The sequence below is a fragment of the Grampus griseus genome, assembly GCF_964374135.1.
Source record: "Grampus griseus genome assembly, chromosome: 17".
NCBI lineage: Eukaryota > Metazoa > Chordata > Mammalia > Artiodactyla > Delphinidae > Grampus > Grampus griseus.
The window spans coordinates 35,842,018-35,859,125 of record NC_139011.1 but is presented as its reverse complement, the minus strand read 5'-3'; the positions used below and the strand labels follow the sequence as shown (position 1 = coordinate 35,859,125).

The 17,108-nt window shown below is 42.7% G+C and overlaps 1 protein-coding gene across 1 annotated transcript in view; it reads right to left on the bottom strand.

Moving 5' to 3' along the window:
• SNX31 (sorting nexin 31) overlaps positions 1 to 17,108 on the bottom strand; it is a gene marked incomplete at both ends in the record, with an annotated part of 61,770 nt that overhangs the window by 12,748 nt on the left and 31,914 nt on the right. Inside the window, 3 exons of the mRNA XM_082674705.1 lie at positions 2,781 to 2,984; positions 6,803 to 6,895; positions 15,094 to 15,163. Of these exons, the coding sequence (XP_082530831.1) occupies positions 2,781 to 2,984; positions 6,803 to 6,895; positions 15,094 to 15,163 (367 nt within the window). The remainder of the gene's footprint in view (positions 1 to 2,780; positions 2,985 to 6,802; positions 6,896 to 15,093; positions 15,164 to 17,108) is intronic.

The following is a 17,108-nucleotide window of genomic DNA, read 5'->3' as shown; positions in this document are numbered from 1 at the left end:
TGTTTGTTTTTTCAGTTGAGGTATAATTGATATGCAAAAAACTGCACATATTTAATGGACACAATGTGAAGAGTTTGGACATATGCACATATACATGAAATCATCACCACAATCAAGTAATAAATATATCCATTACCTCCAAAAGTTTTATATAATATTCTTGAAATGATACAATATGAAAATGTCAAATAGATTAGTGGTTGCAAGGGTTTAAGGAGGGATGGGGGTGGGAGAAAGTGGATGCAGCTATAAAAAGCCAACATGAGAGATCCCTGTGATGATGGAAATGTCTTGACTCTTCATTGTATCAATGTCAATACCCTAGGTGGGGATGTCGTACTATAGTTTTGTAAGATGTAATAATTGGAGAAAAGTGGGTCAAGCGTATGCAGGATCTCTGTACCATTTCTTTCAACTGCATGTGAATCTACAATTACATCAAAATTAAAAGTTTACCTAAAAAATAATTAACTGTTTAAAGCAAAAATAATTATAACATAGCATGAGGCTTATATGTAGAAATAAAGTATAGCAACAAATACCACAAAGGACAGAAGGGACAAATAGAGGTACACTCTTGTAAGGTTTTTACCCTTTTTGTGAAATAGTGTAACATTTGAAAGTAGACTGTAATAAGTTAAAGATATATATTAAAATCTCTATGGGCTTCCCTGGTGGGACAGTGGTTGGGAGTCTGCCTGCCGATGCAGGGGACATGGGTTCGTGTCCCAGTCCAGGAGGATCCCACATGCCACGGAGCGGCTAGGCCCATGAGCCACAGCCACTGAGCCTGCGCGTTCGGAGCCTGTGCTCCGCAGCAGGAGAGGCCACAATGGTGAGAGGCCCGCGTAACGCAAAAAAAAAAAAAAAAAAAAAAAAAAAAAACAAACCCTTAAATCACCATAAATTTAAAAGGTATAGCTAAAAAAAAAAAACCAATGGTGCAAATGAGTAGAATCATAAAATAGTCACTCGGTCAAAAGAAGGCAGGAAAAGAAGGAAGAAACTGATAAAACTCAAAGAAATGGACAAATCTACAATTATAGTTGAAGATTTTAACACTCCTCACAATAACTGACAGAACAAGTAGAGAGAAATGTGTAAGGACAGAGGTTATTTGAACACCATCAACTGCTTGACATAATTGACATTTATAGACTCTTCTACCCAATACTGGCAGCATATATTTACATTCTTTTCAAGTGCACATTGGACATTTCAAGATAGACCAAACTTTGGGCCGCAAAACAAGTTCCCATAGTTCAAAAAGACTGAAATCATATGATATATTTTTTTCTGACCCCCAGAGGGAAAGAGTGGCGCAGAAAGAAGGGTTAGGAGGCTGTGGATTTCATCCAGGCAGGAAATGTTGAGACCAAGCTGTGAGGGCAGAGAGAAAGGGAGAGTTTTGAGGGAAAGCAGGGTCATAGAATAGATAGGTCTCTATATCAGATATAAGGTGGGGGGAGGATAAATTAGGAATTTGGGATTAACAGATACACACTACTATATGTAAAATAAACAACAAGGACCTACTGTATAGCACAGGGAAGTATATTCAATATCTTATAATAACCTATAATGGAATAGAATCTGAAAAAGAATATATACATATATATATGTGAAACTGTATCACTTTGCTGTACACCTGAAACATTGTAAATCAACTATACGTCAATAAAATTTTTTTTTTAAAAAAAACATGTAAGGTAAGAGAAAAGCCAGAGATTATTTCAAGATTGCTGGTTTGGCAATTAAGGAGTGGTGGTAGAGGTTCCCTTTATCAAGATAGGGAACACAGGAGGAAGAACCTCAGGATGGGCATGAGAGGGAAAAGATGAGTCTGGTTTGGGGAAAGGTTGAGTTTGAGGTGTCTATGAAACACTTGGTGAAGATGTCAAGAATGCAGTAGGAAATACTGGACTTTTAACCAGTCATCTGTAATTGATTTCAGGGAATATGTAGAGGAAAGATGCTAGAAATGGAACCCCAGGAATCACCAGCATTTCAGGAGTAGTCAGAGGGAGAGGCAGCCCACAAAATTAGGGGAGGAAGCAGGGGAAGTTTTGAAAAGGAAGACGTGGTTGACTGTATCAAATGCCACAGACAGGCCTAGTACCAAGCCAGCTAAAAAATCCCTGTGGGTTTCATGGATTTAGCAACTGGGTATCATGGTTGCTCTAGTAGCATCCATCCTCTACTAGTTAACCTCCATTGCCTGTGTAAAGGGGATAATCCCTCTTAGCTCACTGGGTTATTTTTAAGAACTTAATTAAATATCAGATGTGGCACTGCCCAGCACAGCACCTGGTACAAAGTAGGCACTCAATAAGTCTGATCAAAAGGGTTTCTCTTGGGAGGAGATGGCAAGGTAGGTATGATGCCAGGGCTCCTTAAAAATAGCTCTGATGGGCAGCGCTCAGTTTCCAAGCATAGAGATCTTGTCGGTACTGAGAACGTACTGAGTGCTCAATAAATGGTACCTGTTATTGCTACTCGTTATTACTTTAAACACCCTTCAAGCAGTAAAGAAGCCTGAAGGTGGAAGGTGGGAAGATGGTTGTCTCTACAGCAAGGGTGGGGAACTTGTACCAGACAATAGACAGGTTTTTACCACTAGGTGATGTTTACTGTGGCTTAGATGCCAGTCCACTCAAGGTACTGATTCGAATGGCAAATCTGTGTCCCCAATACCACTGTTGTCATCGAGAACACTAGGATTTTAAAATCGTGGGTGGAGGCTTTAAATCATGGGTAAGGCAAGCTGCCAAGATACTCACAAGGAAAGTGACCTGCCAGCACTTCACTCTGCTCATCTGGAAAGTGACATCCTGGGTCTGGTTATCAGGCAGGGTTATGCAGCAGCTGATCTCATTATTGCCAACAGAAAGAACAGTCCCACAGCCGGGTTCTGGGTAGTCACAGGTACAGGGATCCAGCTGCACGTATCCATAGTGCCACACCTCTTGGGATAGCTCCAAAAACTGCTCCAAAGCGGGGGTGGGGGATGGAGGAAGCAAAAGACTGCTTGAAGCAGATGAAAATCTCATGTCAGAAGCTACTACCATTCTAATGTAACGCATGGAATGGAGTCACAGTGAAAGCACCTTTTTCTTCTGGACGATACAAATGAAGACAATGCCCCTTGTGCTGACAACAAACGCTGCCCATGTTCATGGTGTGTCCTGCCTCGTTGACCACTGTCTCCCTGCTCCTGTTACAGTGCTCAGACATAGTGGAAATAAAAATATTCGATGTGTGAATGAAGAAGGAAGAAAAGAGTAGAAGGAAATCGAATGAATAGGTAGTTCTCACTTTACCACATGGTTAAGTCAGAAGGACCACCCAGGGACAACCTGGCTTTCTCCCAATCCTTCCCTGAAGCAAGGTAACTTACACCTCCCTTTCAAGGACTACGTGAGCGCTCTCTGATAAAGGGAAACCTGCTGAGACATATGCGGTGAGGGACAGCTGACTCTTGCTACTAGGTGGCAGAGGATTCCAGGCTACTGTCCCTCCCGGCCACATGTTGGACCAGCTCATTGTGCTGAAGCCCATGCATTCAGCTTAGGAGATGCGTTAAGCTGCCGGGCCTCCCTTTGGGTCAGTGGGCAACAACAGAAATGACAGGTTGTAAGTAGATGCTACCTACCTGTGTGGGTGGGGACCGGGGCTGAGCAATCTTGCCGCAGAGCATTTAGAATAGTTTCATGGCTTTTACTACAAAAGCTCTTTTTTATTATGTGGTATAAATCTTTAATTTAATTAATTTAAATTAAAATAAATTTAATTTAGTTTATTCTTTTTATAAACTAAAAAGAATAAACTAAATTAAATTAACAACTCAAGAAAGTTGTTGATGAATAAGTACTATGCTCAAAATGCTGGCTGGCATTTGCCATTCAAAGGAGGTGCACTGATATTACTGACTGTGTGAAAACCAGAGGACAGAAATCTAAAAGGATGACCTATTTGAAAATTAGTTCTGTTTTTGTTTTTGGCTGTGGCACACAGCTTGCAGGATCTTAGTTCCCCAACCAGGGGTTGAACATGGGCCACGGCAGTGAAAGCATAGAGTCCTACCCACTGGACCGCCAGGGAATTCCTGAAAATTAGTTGTTTTAAGAAGTACTTTAAAGGGACTTCCCTGGCGGTCCAGTGGTTAAGACTCTGTGCTCCTAGTGCAGGGGGTATGGGTTTGATCCCTGGTCTGGGAACTGAGATCCCGCATATTGCATGGCGTGGCCTAAAAAAAAAAAAAAAAAAAAAAAGCCTTAAAAAGATAATTTAACATGTGTAACTGCTGAAGGTATGGTTATGTATTTTCATTTAGATCAGGGTTTGGCAAACTATTTTTTTTTAAAAAGTTTATTTATTTATTTATTTTTGGCTGCATGGGGTGTTCATTGCTGCACACAGGCTTTCTCTAGTTGTGGCGAGCGGGGGCTGCTCTTCATTGTGGTGCCGGCTTCTCATTGCAGTGGCTTCTCTTATTGTGGAGCACAGGCTCTAGGTGCCCGGGCTTCAGTAGCTGTGGCACATGGGCTCAGTAGTTGTGGCTCACAGGCTCTAGAGCTCAGGCTCAGTAGTTGTGGCACAGAGTTTAGTTGCTTGGCGGCATGCAGGATCTTCTCGGACCAGGGTTTGAACCCATGTCCCCAGAATTGGCAGGTGGATTCTTAACCACTGTGCCACCAGGGAAGCCCTGGTAAACTTTTCTGCAGAGCCACGTAGTAAATATTTTCAATTGTGGGGCATATGATCTCTATCACAGCTACTAACCTCCTCCACTCTAGCACAAAGGCAGCCTTTGACGATACATGCATGAATGAGCGTGGCTGTGTGCCCATGCACTTCATTTACACAAACAGTGGCCCATGGGCCATAGTTAGCCTCTCTCTGGTTTAGAGCAAATGACTGCTCCTTTAGATTAATTTCACTCATTTTCAATTCCAAGTTTTCTTGTACATGTGCATAAAATTAAGCAATAGTTGTTAATGTGTTCACTCCATTAGCAGAACTTCACAAACACTTAAATAATGCTGGTTTTATAGCAGTATTCTCAGATGCTTCAAGAGAAAATCATTTGTTAACTTGAATAATGGTTCAATATTTTTTCAAATGAAAAAAAACCCCACACATACCCTGTCCCAAAGCAGTATAGACGAGTCTGACAAACAAGACGTATTTTAACAAAAGAAATGGCCTCTGCTTCATTGTGTTATCTTTTTTTATTCTTTATATTTGGCCAACCACTAAAGCATTGATTTTGAACAAAATGCAAAGAAAATTTAGAGGACTAAATTCATACACTCAAAGTGAGGTTTTTAAAAGACCACTATCAAAATATTATGATAAAATCAGGTAAAACATTCAACATAGAAAATAAAATTTAGGGCTTCCCTGGTAGCGCCATGGTTAAGAATCCGCCTGCCAATGCAGGGGACACGGGTTCGAGCCCTGGTCCGGGAAGATCCCACATGCCACGGAGCAACTAAGCCCGTGTGCTGCAACTACTGAGCCTGCGCTCTAGAGCCCACGAGCCACAACTACTGAAGCCTGCAGCAGAGCCCATGCTCCGCAGCAAGAGAAGCCACCGTAATGAGAAGCCTGCGCACCGCAAGGAAGAGCAGGCCCCACTCACAACCAGAAGAAAGCCCACGCACAGCAATGAAGACCCAACGCAGCCAAATAAATAAATAAGTAAAACATTTTTAAAGAAAAGAAAATTTGTTTTGTGGCAAAAATACAAATTTTGGTAGAGCAAAGGAGCATGCTTAAAAACGGCATTCTTACTAAATTAAGAAGTTTATAGAGCAGAAATGTCCTTAGAATTGGTAACTGTATCCAAAGTAGTAGCAATATGCTGTCCATCAAAATAGAAGCTGTAATTATAAAAATTTACAAATACACAGAGAAACTGAACTTCAAAATTTCTCAGACAAAGCTGGGGTGGAATACTAAGGGGGGAAATACTAAATCATGGCAGTATATGCTTTTTCTTTTTTGCAGCTCATCATTAAAATTCTCATGGTAGATTTTGAAGAATTACTTTCTATATCAACCTAAGTATAAATGAGTCCTCTAAATTTGTTGGCATTTTCTTCAAAATCAGTGCTTTGGTGGTGAACACTGGTTAAGTATAAAGGATAAAAAAAAAAAAGACAACACAATGAAGCAAAGGCCATTTCTTCTGTTAAAATATAACTTGTCAGACTTGTATACACTGCTTGGGGGAATGTGAGTTGGTACCATATTTATGGAAGTTTTTAAAATGGACATTTAGAAATACATCCTAAAGAATAATAGAACATGTATTCAAAGACAGAGGATGTTGGCTGCTGTGTTCAGGGACTTTCAGCCAGGAACCGTACCAGGTGTTGGGAACACACAGAGTATGTATAAATTAGACTCAGCCCTGGGCCTCATGATGTTCGCTGCCAACGTGATTTATAGCAGCAAATCCTGGAAACAACCTGACTTCCGATAATAGGAAATCGGTTGGCTAAATGATAACATAACTATAAAATGGAATACTCTGTGTCATTAAAAATGATATTAAAGGTCTATATTAATGAACCTGGCAAAGGACTCACAATATATTTTCTGTATTTTTTAGAATCTTTAAACAATAAGCCTTTATTAATTTTATGAAAAGAAAAATCAATGAAGGTATTCTCGTTTTTAAAAAGGCCCCATTTTTAGTGCTTCACGGGTTTATAAATTACAGAAACAGCTCAATTTCAGTCTGTTTCTTTAACTACCTTCCAAGAGATTTCTCTTGGAGCAATATTTCATTCACCTTAGTTTGGTTGTCTTCTTTCTGGAGAGCCTCTAATTTCCGCCTCTGCACCTCTGTGGGTTTGGCCCATTCTTTTTCAATGTCCTGTATTGCCTTAAAACAATATAAGTTGTAAAATTAGCAAAATTAACAGAAATGAATTAATCTGACAAAAACATACTCGTGTATGAAAGGCTATAAAAACAGACCCAAGTGGACACATATAAGGATTTAGCATGTTATAAAGGTTACTTTTTAAATTAGTTGGATATGGGAAGCAATTTCTCAATGGTTTGGGGACAAGTGGTAGCACTTAGGAAAGAAAATAAAATTTGCTCTTTCCCCACACCACCCAATCCAATAAACACAGATAGGTTAAAGATTCGAATGTAAAAACCATAGAAGAACCAGAAGAAAATAAAAGGTATTTTTATCTGATCTTGTGCTAGGAAATACCTTTCTAAGATACAAAGATAAAATGTCATATAAATGAATGTATAATTACATAAAAATATAAAAACTTCTGTATCTAAAACCACCAAGAACAAAACTAAGAAGCAAATGGTAAACCAAGGGAAATGACTACATCATATGTGGCAAAAACTTGATCTTATTTATGTAAACCCACAGTAAAAATGTAAACATCCCTAATAGGAAAATGGACAAAGGATACGTATCAGCAATTAATAAAAAGGAATTCCAAATGACAAATATAGCTTGAACCTCACTAGTAGTCAAAGAATCTGTTTGCCTCTCAAATTGGCAAAGACAAAACATATATATAATATTCAGAGTTGGCAAGGGTTTGGAGAAACAGGAAGTTTCATATAGATCTGATGCAATTTAAACTGGTAACATTTTATGGAGGTGACTTGGCATATAAATCTAAAACCACCTATAGGCATGACAAACATAGATGTGGGGAAAATGTACTGATAAGGCTATTACTACTATTGTTTGTAATACTGAAAATTTTCCAGCTATTAATAGTGGCAAACACATGTATAGTGCTTACTATGTGTCAGGCAATGTTCTAATTGCTCTAAAACAAAAGTCAATCCCACCCCCTTCCCCTCTGGTAACTACTAATTTGTTCTCGGTATCTATGCATGTGTTTTTGTTTGGTTTGGTTTGTTCATTTATTTTATCATATTATTTATTGATTATTTCATTTATATTTCAGTGAAATCATATGGCATTTGTCTTTCTCCATCTGACTTATTTCACTCAGCAAAATACTGAGTGAAATACAACATGTCCATCCATGTTGTCACAAATGGCAGGATTTCATCTTTTTCATGGCTGAGTAGTATTCCAGCCAAGGAATGCTCAGAGCCACCAGAAGATGGAAGAGGCAAGGAACAGAAACTTCTTCAGCACCCTGAGGGGGAGCATGGTCCTGCCAGCACCTTGATTTCAGACTTCTGGCCTATGGAAATGTGATAGAATAAATTTCTATTATTTTAGTGCTCCTCCCCGCCCCCCCTGCATAAAGAAAAATGTCAACCCTTACAGCCACCCTATGAAATAGGTACTATTATGAAATGCCCAAAAATAGGTGATTGAGTTTAGGTACAACCAAATAATAGCTTATGCTGTCATTTAAAACTATATAGAATATTTAACAACATGAGGAAAGTCTGTGATGCATTGATACATGAAAAAATGTCAAGTTACAAAATAAGGGCATAGTAGTAGATCGTGATTTTTTTTTTTTTTTTCAGTACGGAGGCCTCTCACTGTTGTGGCCTCTCCCGTTGCGGAGCACAGGCTCTGGACGCGCAGGCTCAGCGGCCATGGCTCACGGGCCTAGCCACTCCGCGGCATGTGGGATCTTCCCAGACCGGGGCACGAACCCGTGTCCCCTGCATCAGCAGGCGGACTCTCAACCACTGCGCCACCAGGGAAGCCCAGATCCTGATTTTTATAAAACAAAAAGTATATATAAAACAAAAGCCAAAAGACCTTGCATCCACACTTAGGAGTCAAGAAAATGGATGTACATATGAGCGAAATGTAGTATATGAAATAAACACATCAAAAAAGTTGAGTTTATACGTATGATCGATTTAAGATTTGGGATGATGTTTACTTTTGTTTTTGAGCTCTTCCATATTTGCATATTTTTATAAGATGAAAACAATCTTACAATTGAAAAACAATTAAAAATGAATATACTGTTAGGCCCTTTTTGCTCAGCTTTGGGTAACTGCCACCAGCTAGTGTTCCCAAACTCCACCTCCCTGATGGGCTGTTCAGTTCTGTTTCCTAATCTGCACTGATGATTTAAGCAGAACAACACTGGTCTTAAAGAGAGAAATCACCTGAAGACAACTTAAGCCCTCAGCAATTTCTTCTGTACTCTTCCCTTCTTTTCCTGGCACCCAGCCTCCCTTACCCCTTTATCCCGCCTGGCCCCAGGGCAGGCTCTGAGATCAGCTTTCCATCTCATCAGCTGCATACACTTAGCCTGTGCTATGCTGCCATCATGCTTTAAAAGAGTTTTCCAGTGGTCCTCAGGCTGTTAACACCTCAAGGAAAGAGCCTGAGTCCTTTACCTCAGTGTATCTTGTCCAGTGTCTTACATACAGCAAAACTGCAGACAATTCTTTGCCAATTATCAGCACTTATTTATATCTTAGTCTGAATGTAAGTCTATGTGTTATGTCCCTTGTATCAATGAAGGACAGGTTATGCCTTATCTCCAAGAGGAGAAAGAAAAGCTGAATAAATTTTTGATGTTGTTCTTTAGGTTGGAGGAAAGGAGATGGATTTAGAGAGGAGAAGAAGAATAACTACTATTTGTTGAGAACCTGTTTTACATAAGTTTTCTCATTGACTTTTTCCAAACTGTTCTGTGGGTTAGGAACATTTACCCCCATTTTACAAATGGGTAAAATCAAGGTCCAGAGAGGTTATGACTTTCAAGACAACCCAGTAAGTAAGTGGCAAGGGTTGGATTAAAACCCAGATCTGACCACTCCACCAATCCCTTCTCCTATTGCCCAAGACACTGAATTCTGACCACGTAGGCAGCTACACACCCCAAGGCTTTCTCCTCATTGCCAACTATTCTCAAAACTGAACCTAGATACCACACCAGAATGGAATCAGCATGGGTATGAAGAAGAAAACACCTTTTTCTTTCCAGAATTCTACTTGATCTTAGAGCCCTGTAAGGACTGTTAGAACAGGGCAACGATGTCAAAGAGAAACATGGCTAAAAATACAAGGCAAATAGCAATCATGGCGGTTAGTATGTAAGTACTAACCAAAGATACATCATTCATCATTAGAAGATCTGGGAGTCTCAAACACAGAGATTTACATGTCCTACAGGAGAGGTAACATAACTGTTTTTGTTTTATACCTTTGAAAACCTTTGCCCCTGATTATGACTTCAGAAGTCATCACTCAGATGTATTATATACAGTACCTCACTCCAGGCAATGAGAGAGTCAAGGTTAGATAAATGTCTCTATTCAGTTAGATGGTTCCCCGAAGACTGGCTGATGGAGACTCATGCGGAACCTAATTTTTAAAATTGCATGAAATCACGTAAGTCAAGGTTTTCATGAGCTTCAATCACACATACGCTAGTGCCCTCTGCAGAGGCTTTTGTAGTGAGAAGTGGAGAGCGCAGGCCTTTTTAAACAAGGCATCAGCCACTTGGCTCTGGGTGTTTGAGGCTGAGCAGAGCAAGGCCAGGGATGTGGGAGCAGATTGGGCCCATACAAGGGCACTGAGCCATGGGGGTATTGGGAGGCTAGTGGTCAGCCCACACTCCCCGTATCGTACCATGGGCCCTGATGCAGGGCTGGGCCTGCCTGGGGGAAGGGGCACCTTTTCCTAATGTGCACAAATTGTAAATGGGCCAGTGGTGGCCCTGCTGAATGTAGGCCCAGAATTGACTGAGCCTTCAGTATTTTTTAGAAAATCCAGAAACTTATACTTTTATACGCAATCTTCCATTTTGTTTAAAATGTCAAATTTTAAAAGAGAGGGGCTTTCCTGGTGGCGCAGTGGTTGAGAATCTGCCTGCCAATGCAGGGGACACGGGTTCGAGCCCTGCTCTCGGAGGATCCCACATGCTGCGGAGCAACTGGGCCTGTGAGCCACAACTACTGAGCCTGCGCGTCTGGAGCCTGTGCTCCGCAACGAGAGGCCACGACAGTGAGAGGCCCGCGCACCGCGATGAAGAGTGGTCCCCGCTCGCCGCAACTAGAGAAAGCCCTCGCACAGAAACGAAGACCCAACACAGCCAAAAATAAATAAATTAATTAATTAAAAAAAATTTTTTTTATAAAGAAGGAGGAAGGGAACACCTTGCGCGAGCCCACTTGGCTTGTGGGACATCACTGGACACGCTTGCTTTAAAAAATATTGAGAGTATTCCTTAATGGTTAATTATGATGGCACTGTTATTTATCAGAACTCCTCAGAAATTTTTCCGTTAACTTTTTATTTTTTTTTTTGCGGTATGCGGGCTTCTCACTGCTGTGGTCTCTTCCGCTGCGGAGCACATGCTCCGGACGCGCAGGCTCAGCGGCCATGGCTCGCGGGCCCAGCCGCTCCGCGGCATGTGGGATCTTCCCGGACCGGGGCACGAACCGTGTCTCCTGCATCGGCAGGCGGACTCTCAACCACTGCGCCACCAGGGAAGCCCTCCATTAACTTTTTAAAAGGATGATTGCTTCTCACTCACATATCCTAAGCACCCAGGACACAGTCTGTGCCCTTGGCCATTCAGAGTCTAGCTAGGGAGATAACTATGTGAACCAGTATTCACAATACCAGGTGCAGGCACCATAATGGAGGGCAGAACAAAATACCATGGGCGTGGGGAGGGGGAAGGCAAGTAGGCTTCCCAAAGGAGGCAGCACTGTGGTTCCCTCCCTCCTGCTGGCCTGGGGCCCCCTTTCCATTTCTCAGTGGCTCTGCTCGAATTCAAGGAATGATAATGGCACAGGTTATTATGACATCAACTACAGTTTTTTGAAGATTTTGCCAGGCAAAGAGCTAAGGTTTGAATGTCAGTCTGTTAAAGCTGGAAGAAAACTTACTTAGAGACTATTAGTTCAGCCTCATCGCTTCACAGGGAGAAATTGTAGTTCCAGTTCTAGAAGGATGAAGTGACTGTACCAAGGTCACCCAGAGAGAGAGAGCCAGTGACAGGTCACCCAGAGAGAGAGAGAGCCAGTGACAGAGCAAGGGATAGAATGCGTTTTTGAAACTACAATTCAGTGTGCTTTCCATGAAGCCATCTTTCCCCCAGCTATGAGAGGAGGAGACACCATCGATATCTCTCTGGTTTACAACTCCTTAATGAAGACAGGTAAATATCGTATTATGATGCTAGCAGTTCTAATTCTCACTACTCTGTATCCCTGGAAACCATGCCACAGAAACAATATTAGAATTAGGTGATGCATTCTCAATGAAGGATGTGCTGGCAAATAAACCAGACACTAATAATGTATCATAATAACAGCAAGAATACAGTGGCGCAGAGCCTCAGTAAACATTTAAAATGGTAAATTATGTTCCAGCTCATGTAACAGGGGTGTAAGTACACTGAACATGGGTATACATGGATCAAAGTGGGATATGAAACGAGCTCAAAACTATATCCTAGCCATAAAAAAGACCATAGTGAACATTAACTATTTCATAAGTGATATTTTGATTTGCCTTCTTAGAATTTAGAAGAGTTTTGTGGAAATCATTTACTAGATGGTCTTGGTCTCTTAAAAACTCACCTAAGGAGAAATGTGTGTTAAGGTTGTGAGTCCTGTGACATTCTGGCTGCTGGGGTCTGCTGTGTCTGTTCAGTCATACTCCCAGGTTCTCTGCCCTGTGCTGAAAAAGCCAGGGTCCCTGTGTGGAGTTGGTGGTCTAGTGGGGGAGATATATACACAAATCATGCTCTATTTTGTCAAGCTGACGATTCCGTTGATTTTACAATACAATGGTCTTGTGTGACGCTAAGAAAAAACACTGCCAATTGAATTATAACACAGTGCCATGTGGCAGTCCTGTGCAGTGCATGAACTGCTCATGCCAGTCTCTCCCAGCTGGTAATTGCTTTCATTTCTTCTGAGGCATGTGGCAAATTCTCTCCCCTTCAGCAGCACTACTCAGCCTGTGCTAGGCAGTCCTTTTGCTTAATCTTGGTATAAAACGGATCAGTTTCCTCTCTCTGGGAACAAAAAGCACCTGGTTGTTGCTTTGCAAGAAAATGTGAAACATGGAACTGCGGTCATTTCTTCAAAGATGAACATTTGCTTTTCCAGTATAAAAGGGAACACTGCCACCCACTCTTTGCCTCTCTGTGTAAGCAATAACTCCCATTCCATGCAGAATCATACTCTACGAAGTAAGTTTAAATGACAATTAGACTCAACACATATGTCAACAACACACCTAATCCAACTAAAGGGAAAACAGTATGAACAGCTATGTATCAGTTAGCTATTGCTGCCTAACAAACAACTCCAAAATGAAGACTTGCTTAAAATAATCCAATTAAAGCAATGTAATTGCTTAAAACAAAACCAGAAGTCACCTAAGGAAGTATGTACTTTTCCTCTTCTATGCTCTTTCATAAACCAAAGCATCAAAATCCACCCTTTCACTTTTTTGCTACAACCAAAGTACTGCAGGAGGTTCTATCAATGTTTCCTTGTCCCCTTGCAAAGCTCATTAAAAGTAATGTCTGACCCGACACTTCTCCCCTCTCTTCAATTTTACCTCCTTAGTTTGTGAAAAGCCACAGACTACAGCAGCTTAGAACGGCACTACATAAAAGCCACCTGCAAATGTGTTAAATCCCTTTTCTAAATCCTCCACGTCTAAGCCTACTCAATCCTTTGTCAGCAAACGTTATTTTTTCTTTTTCTTAAAAATGCAGATGGTACCAACTGCCTGACAGAATTATTATGAAGCTTAAATGAAACAATGCATTTAGAACAGTTAGTACTATGAGGGGCCCCCCAGGAGGCTTAATGCTAAGGTCATGTTGGGAATAGTTCTAGTTTCTGGAGATACAGCAGTGAACAAAATAAATTCCCAATTTCATGGAGAAATCATTCTAGTAGGGACAGAGACAGTAAACAAAAATGTTACATATAGTGGAATGGTGGAAATGCTAAGGAGAAGATAAAGCAAGTACGTCAGGATGTGGGGTTTAGTCTGAGGGAATAGAAAACCGTGGGAGGGTTTGAACAGGCCAGGAGTTCGACCCACCATTCTGCTGCTTGAGAACAAACTGAGGGATGACCTCATGGAACACCTTAAAAGAAGTTTCCAAACCTCCCTCCCACAACTGGCTAGCCAGGCCTGGGAAAGAATCAGGCCTCCGAAGATGCTGCCTCATGAGGGTGAAGAGTGGCGGGGAGCTGAGGAAGCAGGCAGGAGCCGAGATGGGGGTAACCAGGGGTGCATCACAGAGGCAGCCTCTGCTGAGCACGGCTGAGCAGAGCCTTCACCACATTAAGTCGGGCAAGGAAAGGAGGCCAAACTCTAAATTTACTTTTCTGGAGACTGAGGGGCAGGGGTAAGGCAGGACCGACTACATAATTTGCAGGGCCTAGTACGAAATGAAAATGCAGGGTCCCTTGTTAAAAAATTAAGAATTTCAAGATGTGACAGCAGAGCATTCAACAAGCCTGGGGCCGTCTGAGCACGGAGGGCAGGGGCAGTGCAGCCCCACAGGCCACTTGCCCATGAGGCTGGCCCCGGGGGCGGGTACGCTACTTGTTGGTTTAGGGAAAAAGAAGATTATGCTAAAGTGAGATTTAGGGACCATGCGTGACTTTAAATTAGCAGGGATATCCTTTCCCTTCTCATGTAAATTAGCCTAGGTGATGGAGTATCAGCTGCCGCTTCGGAGAGATTGTTAGAATGGGGTAGAATTCTTTTCCCTCTAAACTCTACTCCTTTAAGAATATTCATCTATTTATATTCCATTTATTCAGTTACTGTGGTTAAAATATACATAACATTTATCATTCTAACCATCTATAGGTATACAGTTCAGTGGCACTAAAAACACTGACAATGCTGTGTAACCATCACCACTCTCTATACCTAAAACTTTTTCATCATCCCCAGCAAAAATTCTATACCCATTAAACAATAACACCTCCCCTCCTCCCAGCCCCATGTAACCTCTATTCTACTTTCTGTTTATATGAATTTGCCTCTTCTAGGTATGGAGGTAGAATTCTGAACTGCCACACGGGTTCTGTAATGTTTTCAAACTCAAAAGGCCTATAGTATCTGGTGTTCTGATAGCTCTTGGTTCGCCTCACCTGCATGTAGATCAAATCTACAGCTGCTCTGCAGTCCATCAGCCTGGAGTCGAGGGATGGGTCCAGGTACCTGCATGATTCAGGAGCGTTCAGTTAATTCATGACACGGCTAATGGGCACACCTGGGAGTACATGCTCTCTGAAGTGGTGGTCCTCGACGCCTTGAACCAAGGCCCCCTCTTCTAGCAGAGCCACAACCCTCTGCTTGCCTAGTCTTCAACTGTCCTCCCATCTCTTCTGTTTCCTATTGTCCTCATATTGTAAGCTTACCTGGTGGGCTCTGAGAATAGAAATGCAAAAAAAAAAAAAAAAAAAAATCTTGAAGGGAATGGTGCACATCACTGTTCACACCCAGCTCCCCTCTTGGCCACCAAGTCTTCACGCCCTCTCCCCACCTGCAATTCCTGGCATAACGATCTGCCCTGTACCCACATCTATATCACTGCTCGGTACCCAGGCCACCTCATCTCTTGCCTGAGCTGCTCCGGTGACCTCCTCACCAGACTTTCTGCCTTGGTTGTGTTCCCTCAGTCCCACACTCCACATTCTAACTGGAGTGGTCTTTCCCAAGTAATTTTTCAGACTCTCATAGTCCCAGGAGTTAGAGCATTTATCCTGGTTGCTCCCAAGACCCCAATGTCATTTCCAGTTACATCTCTGGCCTCTCTCCCCTCCCCCACACTCTACATTCCAACCCTGTTTTCTCTTCTCTCCCTCCACCCCGAAGACCACCCGCCTCAGCAGCCTGCTTCCCGGCCTTACCCGCCTCTCCCACAAGCTTCATCCTCATGTGCCCTCCTCTGGTCCCTCCTCCTCAAGTCTGTGTTAGCAAACCCCGCCCCACCCCCCCCAGCCCCGTGCTTCCTCAGCACGCTGAGTTTATCCTGATTGCTGCTCTGATCAAGCTGATCTTGACACCAGGTGTGAAGACCCCTTAGATCAGTGCTGGGTCCTATTCAGACTTGCCCCTCTGGACCGTGGCAAAGGGACTTGCAAATAGCAGGGCCTCATGTCTGTCTAACAGCTCTAGAGTCGTCAGCATGAAGTGAAGTTACAAGTACTGTGTGAGCCCAGTGGCATGCTAAGAACCGACAGAAACAACCAAGAGAGGGTGTGCCGGGGCTGCTCTATCACCAGTATGAAGGCACAGGTGAGCAGAATCAGGGCACTCAGCAGTGGAGGGGGCAGAGACAGTGGGATTGGCACAGACCAGGAAAAGGATGAAAATGTCGCTTGAAGATCAGCTTCATTCTAGGGACTGGGGAGGAGAAGCTGAAGTATTCCTCCCTGTATTCCACTTACCTATTTCACCCCTTCTCCCCAGGTGCCCTATGTGGCAGAGAATAGCCACTGTTGCACCAGAGTTGGAGAACTCCCAGACCCACCCCAGACTGCAGCCCTGCGAGGCCAGGGCAGGTACCCTCTGGTCTGGAAGGAACTATAGCATCTTTGGAGAGATGCACCAGGGAATTCACAGACAGAGAAAAATCCCTAAAACTTGACTAGGTCTCACTGCGAGGCCTCTCCAGCTGGGAATCCCACAGCTAGTGTCAGTCAAGCGAGCCTCCCTGCTCCAACCCAATAAGACCTCACTCTGGACAGAGGGCCAGGCACCTGCGCGATCCTTCCTCCAGGCTCTCCCCTTCCAGTGACCTCATCTTCAGCTCTAACAGCTGAAGTGGGACCTCCTTTCCTCCCAGTCCCCAGGAGCAAAGGCAACCTGCCCGGATCTGAGATACAGGCTGGTGATGGGGTAGACATTTTGTCTTGCACTTATGATCCAGAAGTTATCTATCTAATGAAGACATAGGCAAAGCCCAATTTCCAATTCAAGCTTCGAGGTGAGGGACAGAATCCTCATCTCTTCTTTGATCTCAAGTTCTCTGGAGAGCCCATGGACAAAACAGTCTAAGCCCCAGGGATTTGGGAGGTGGTGGTGGTTACTATTATCATCATAATTATCATCAATATAACAGTAATAAACATGACCAAAAGTTATTGAGCATATAGGATTA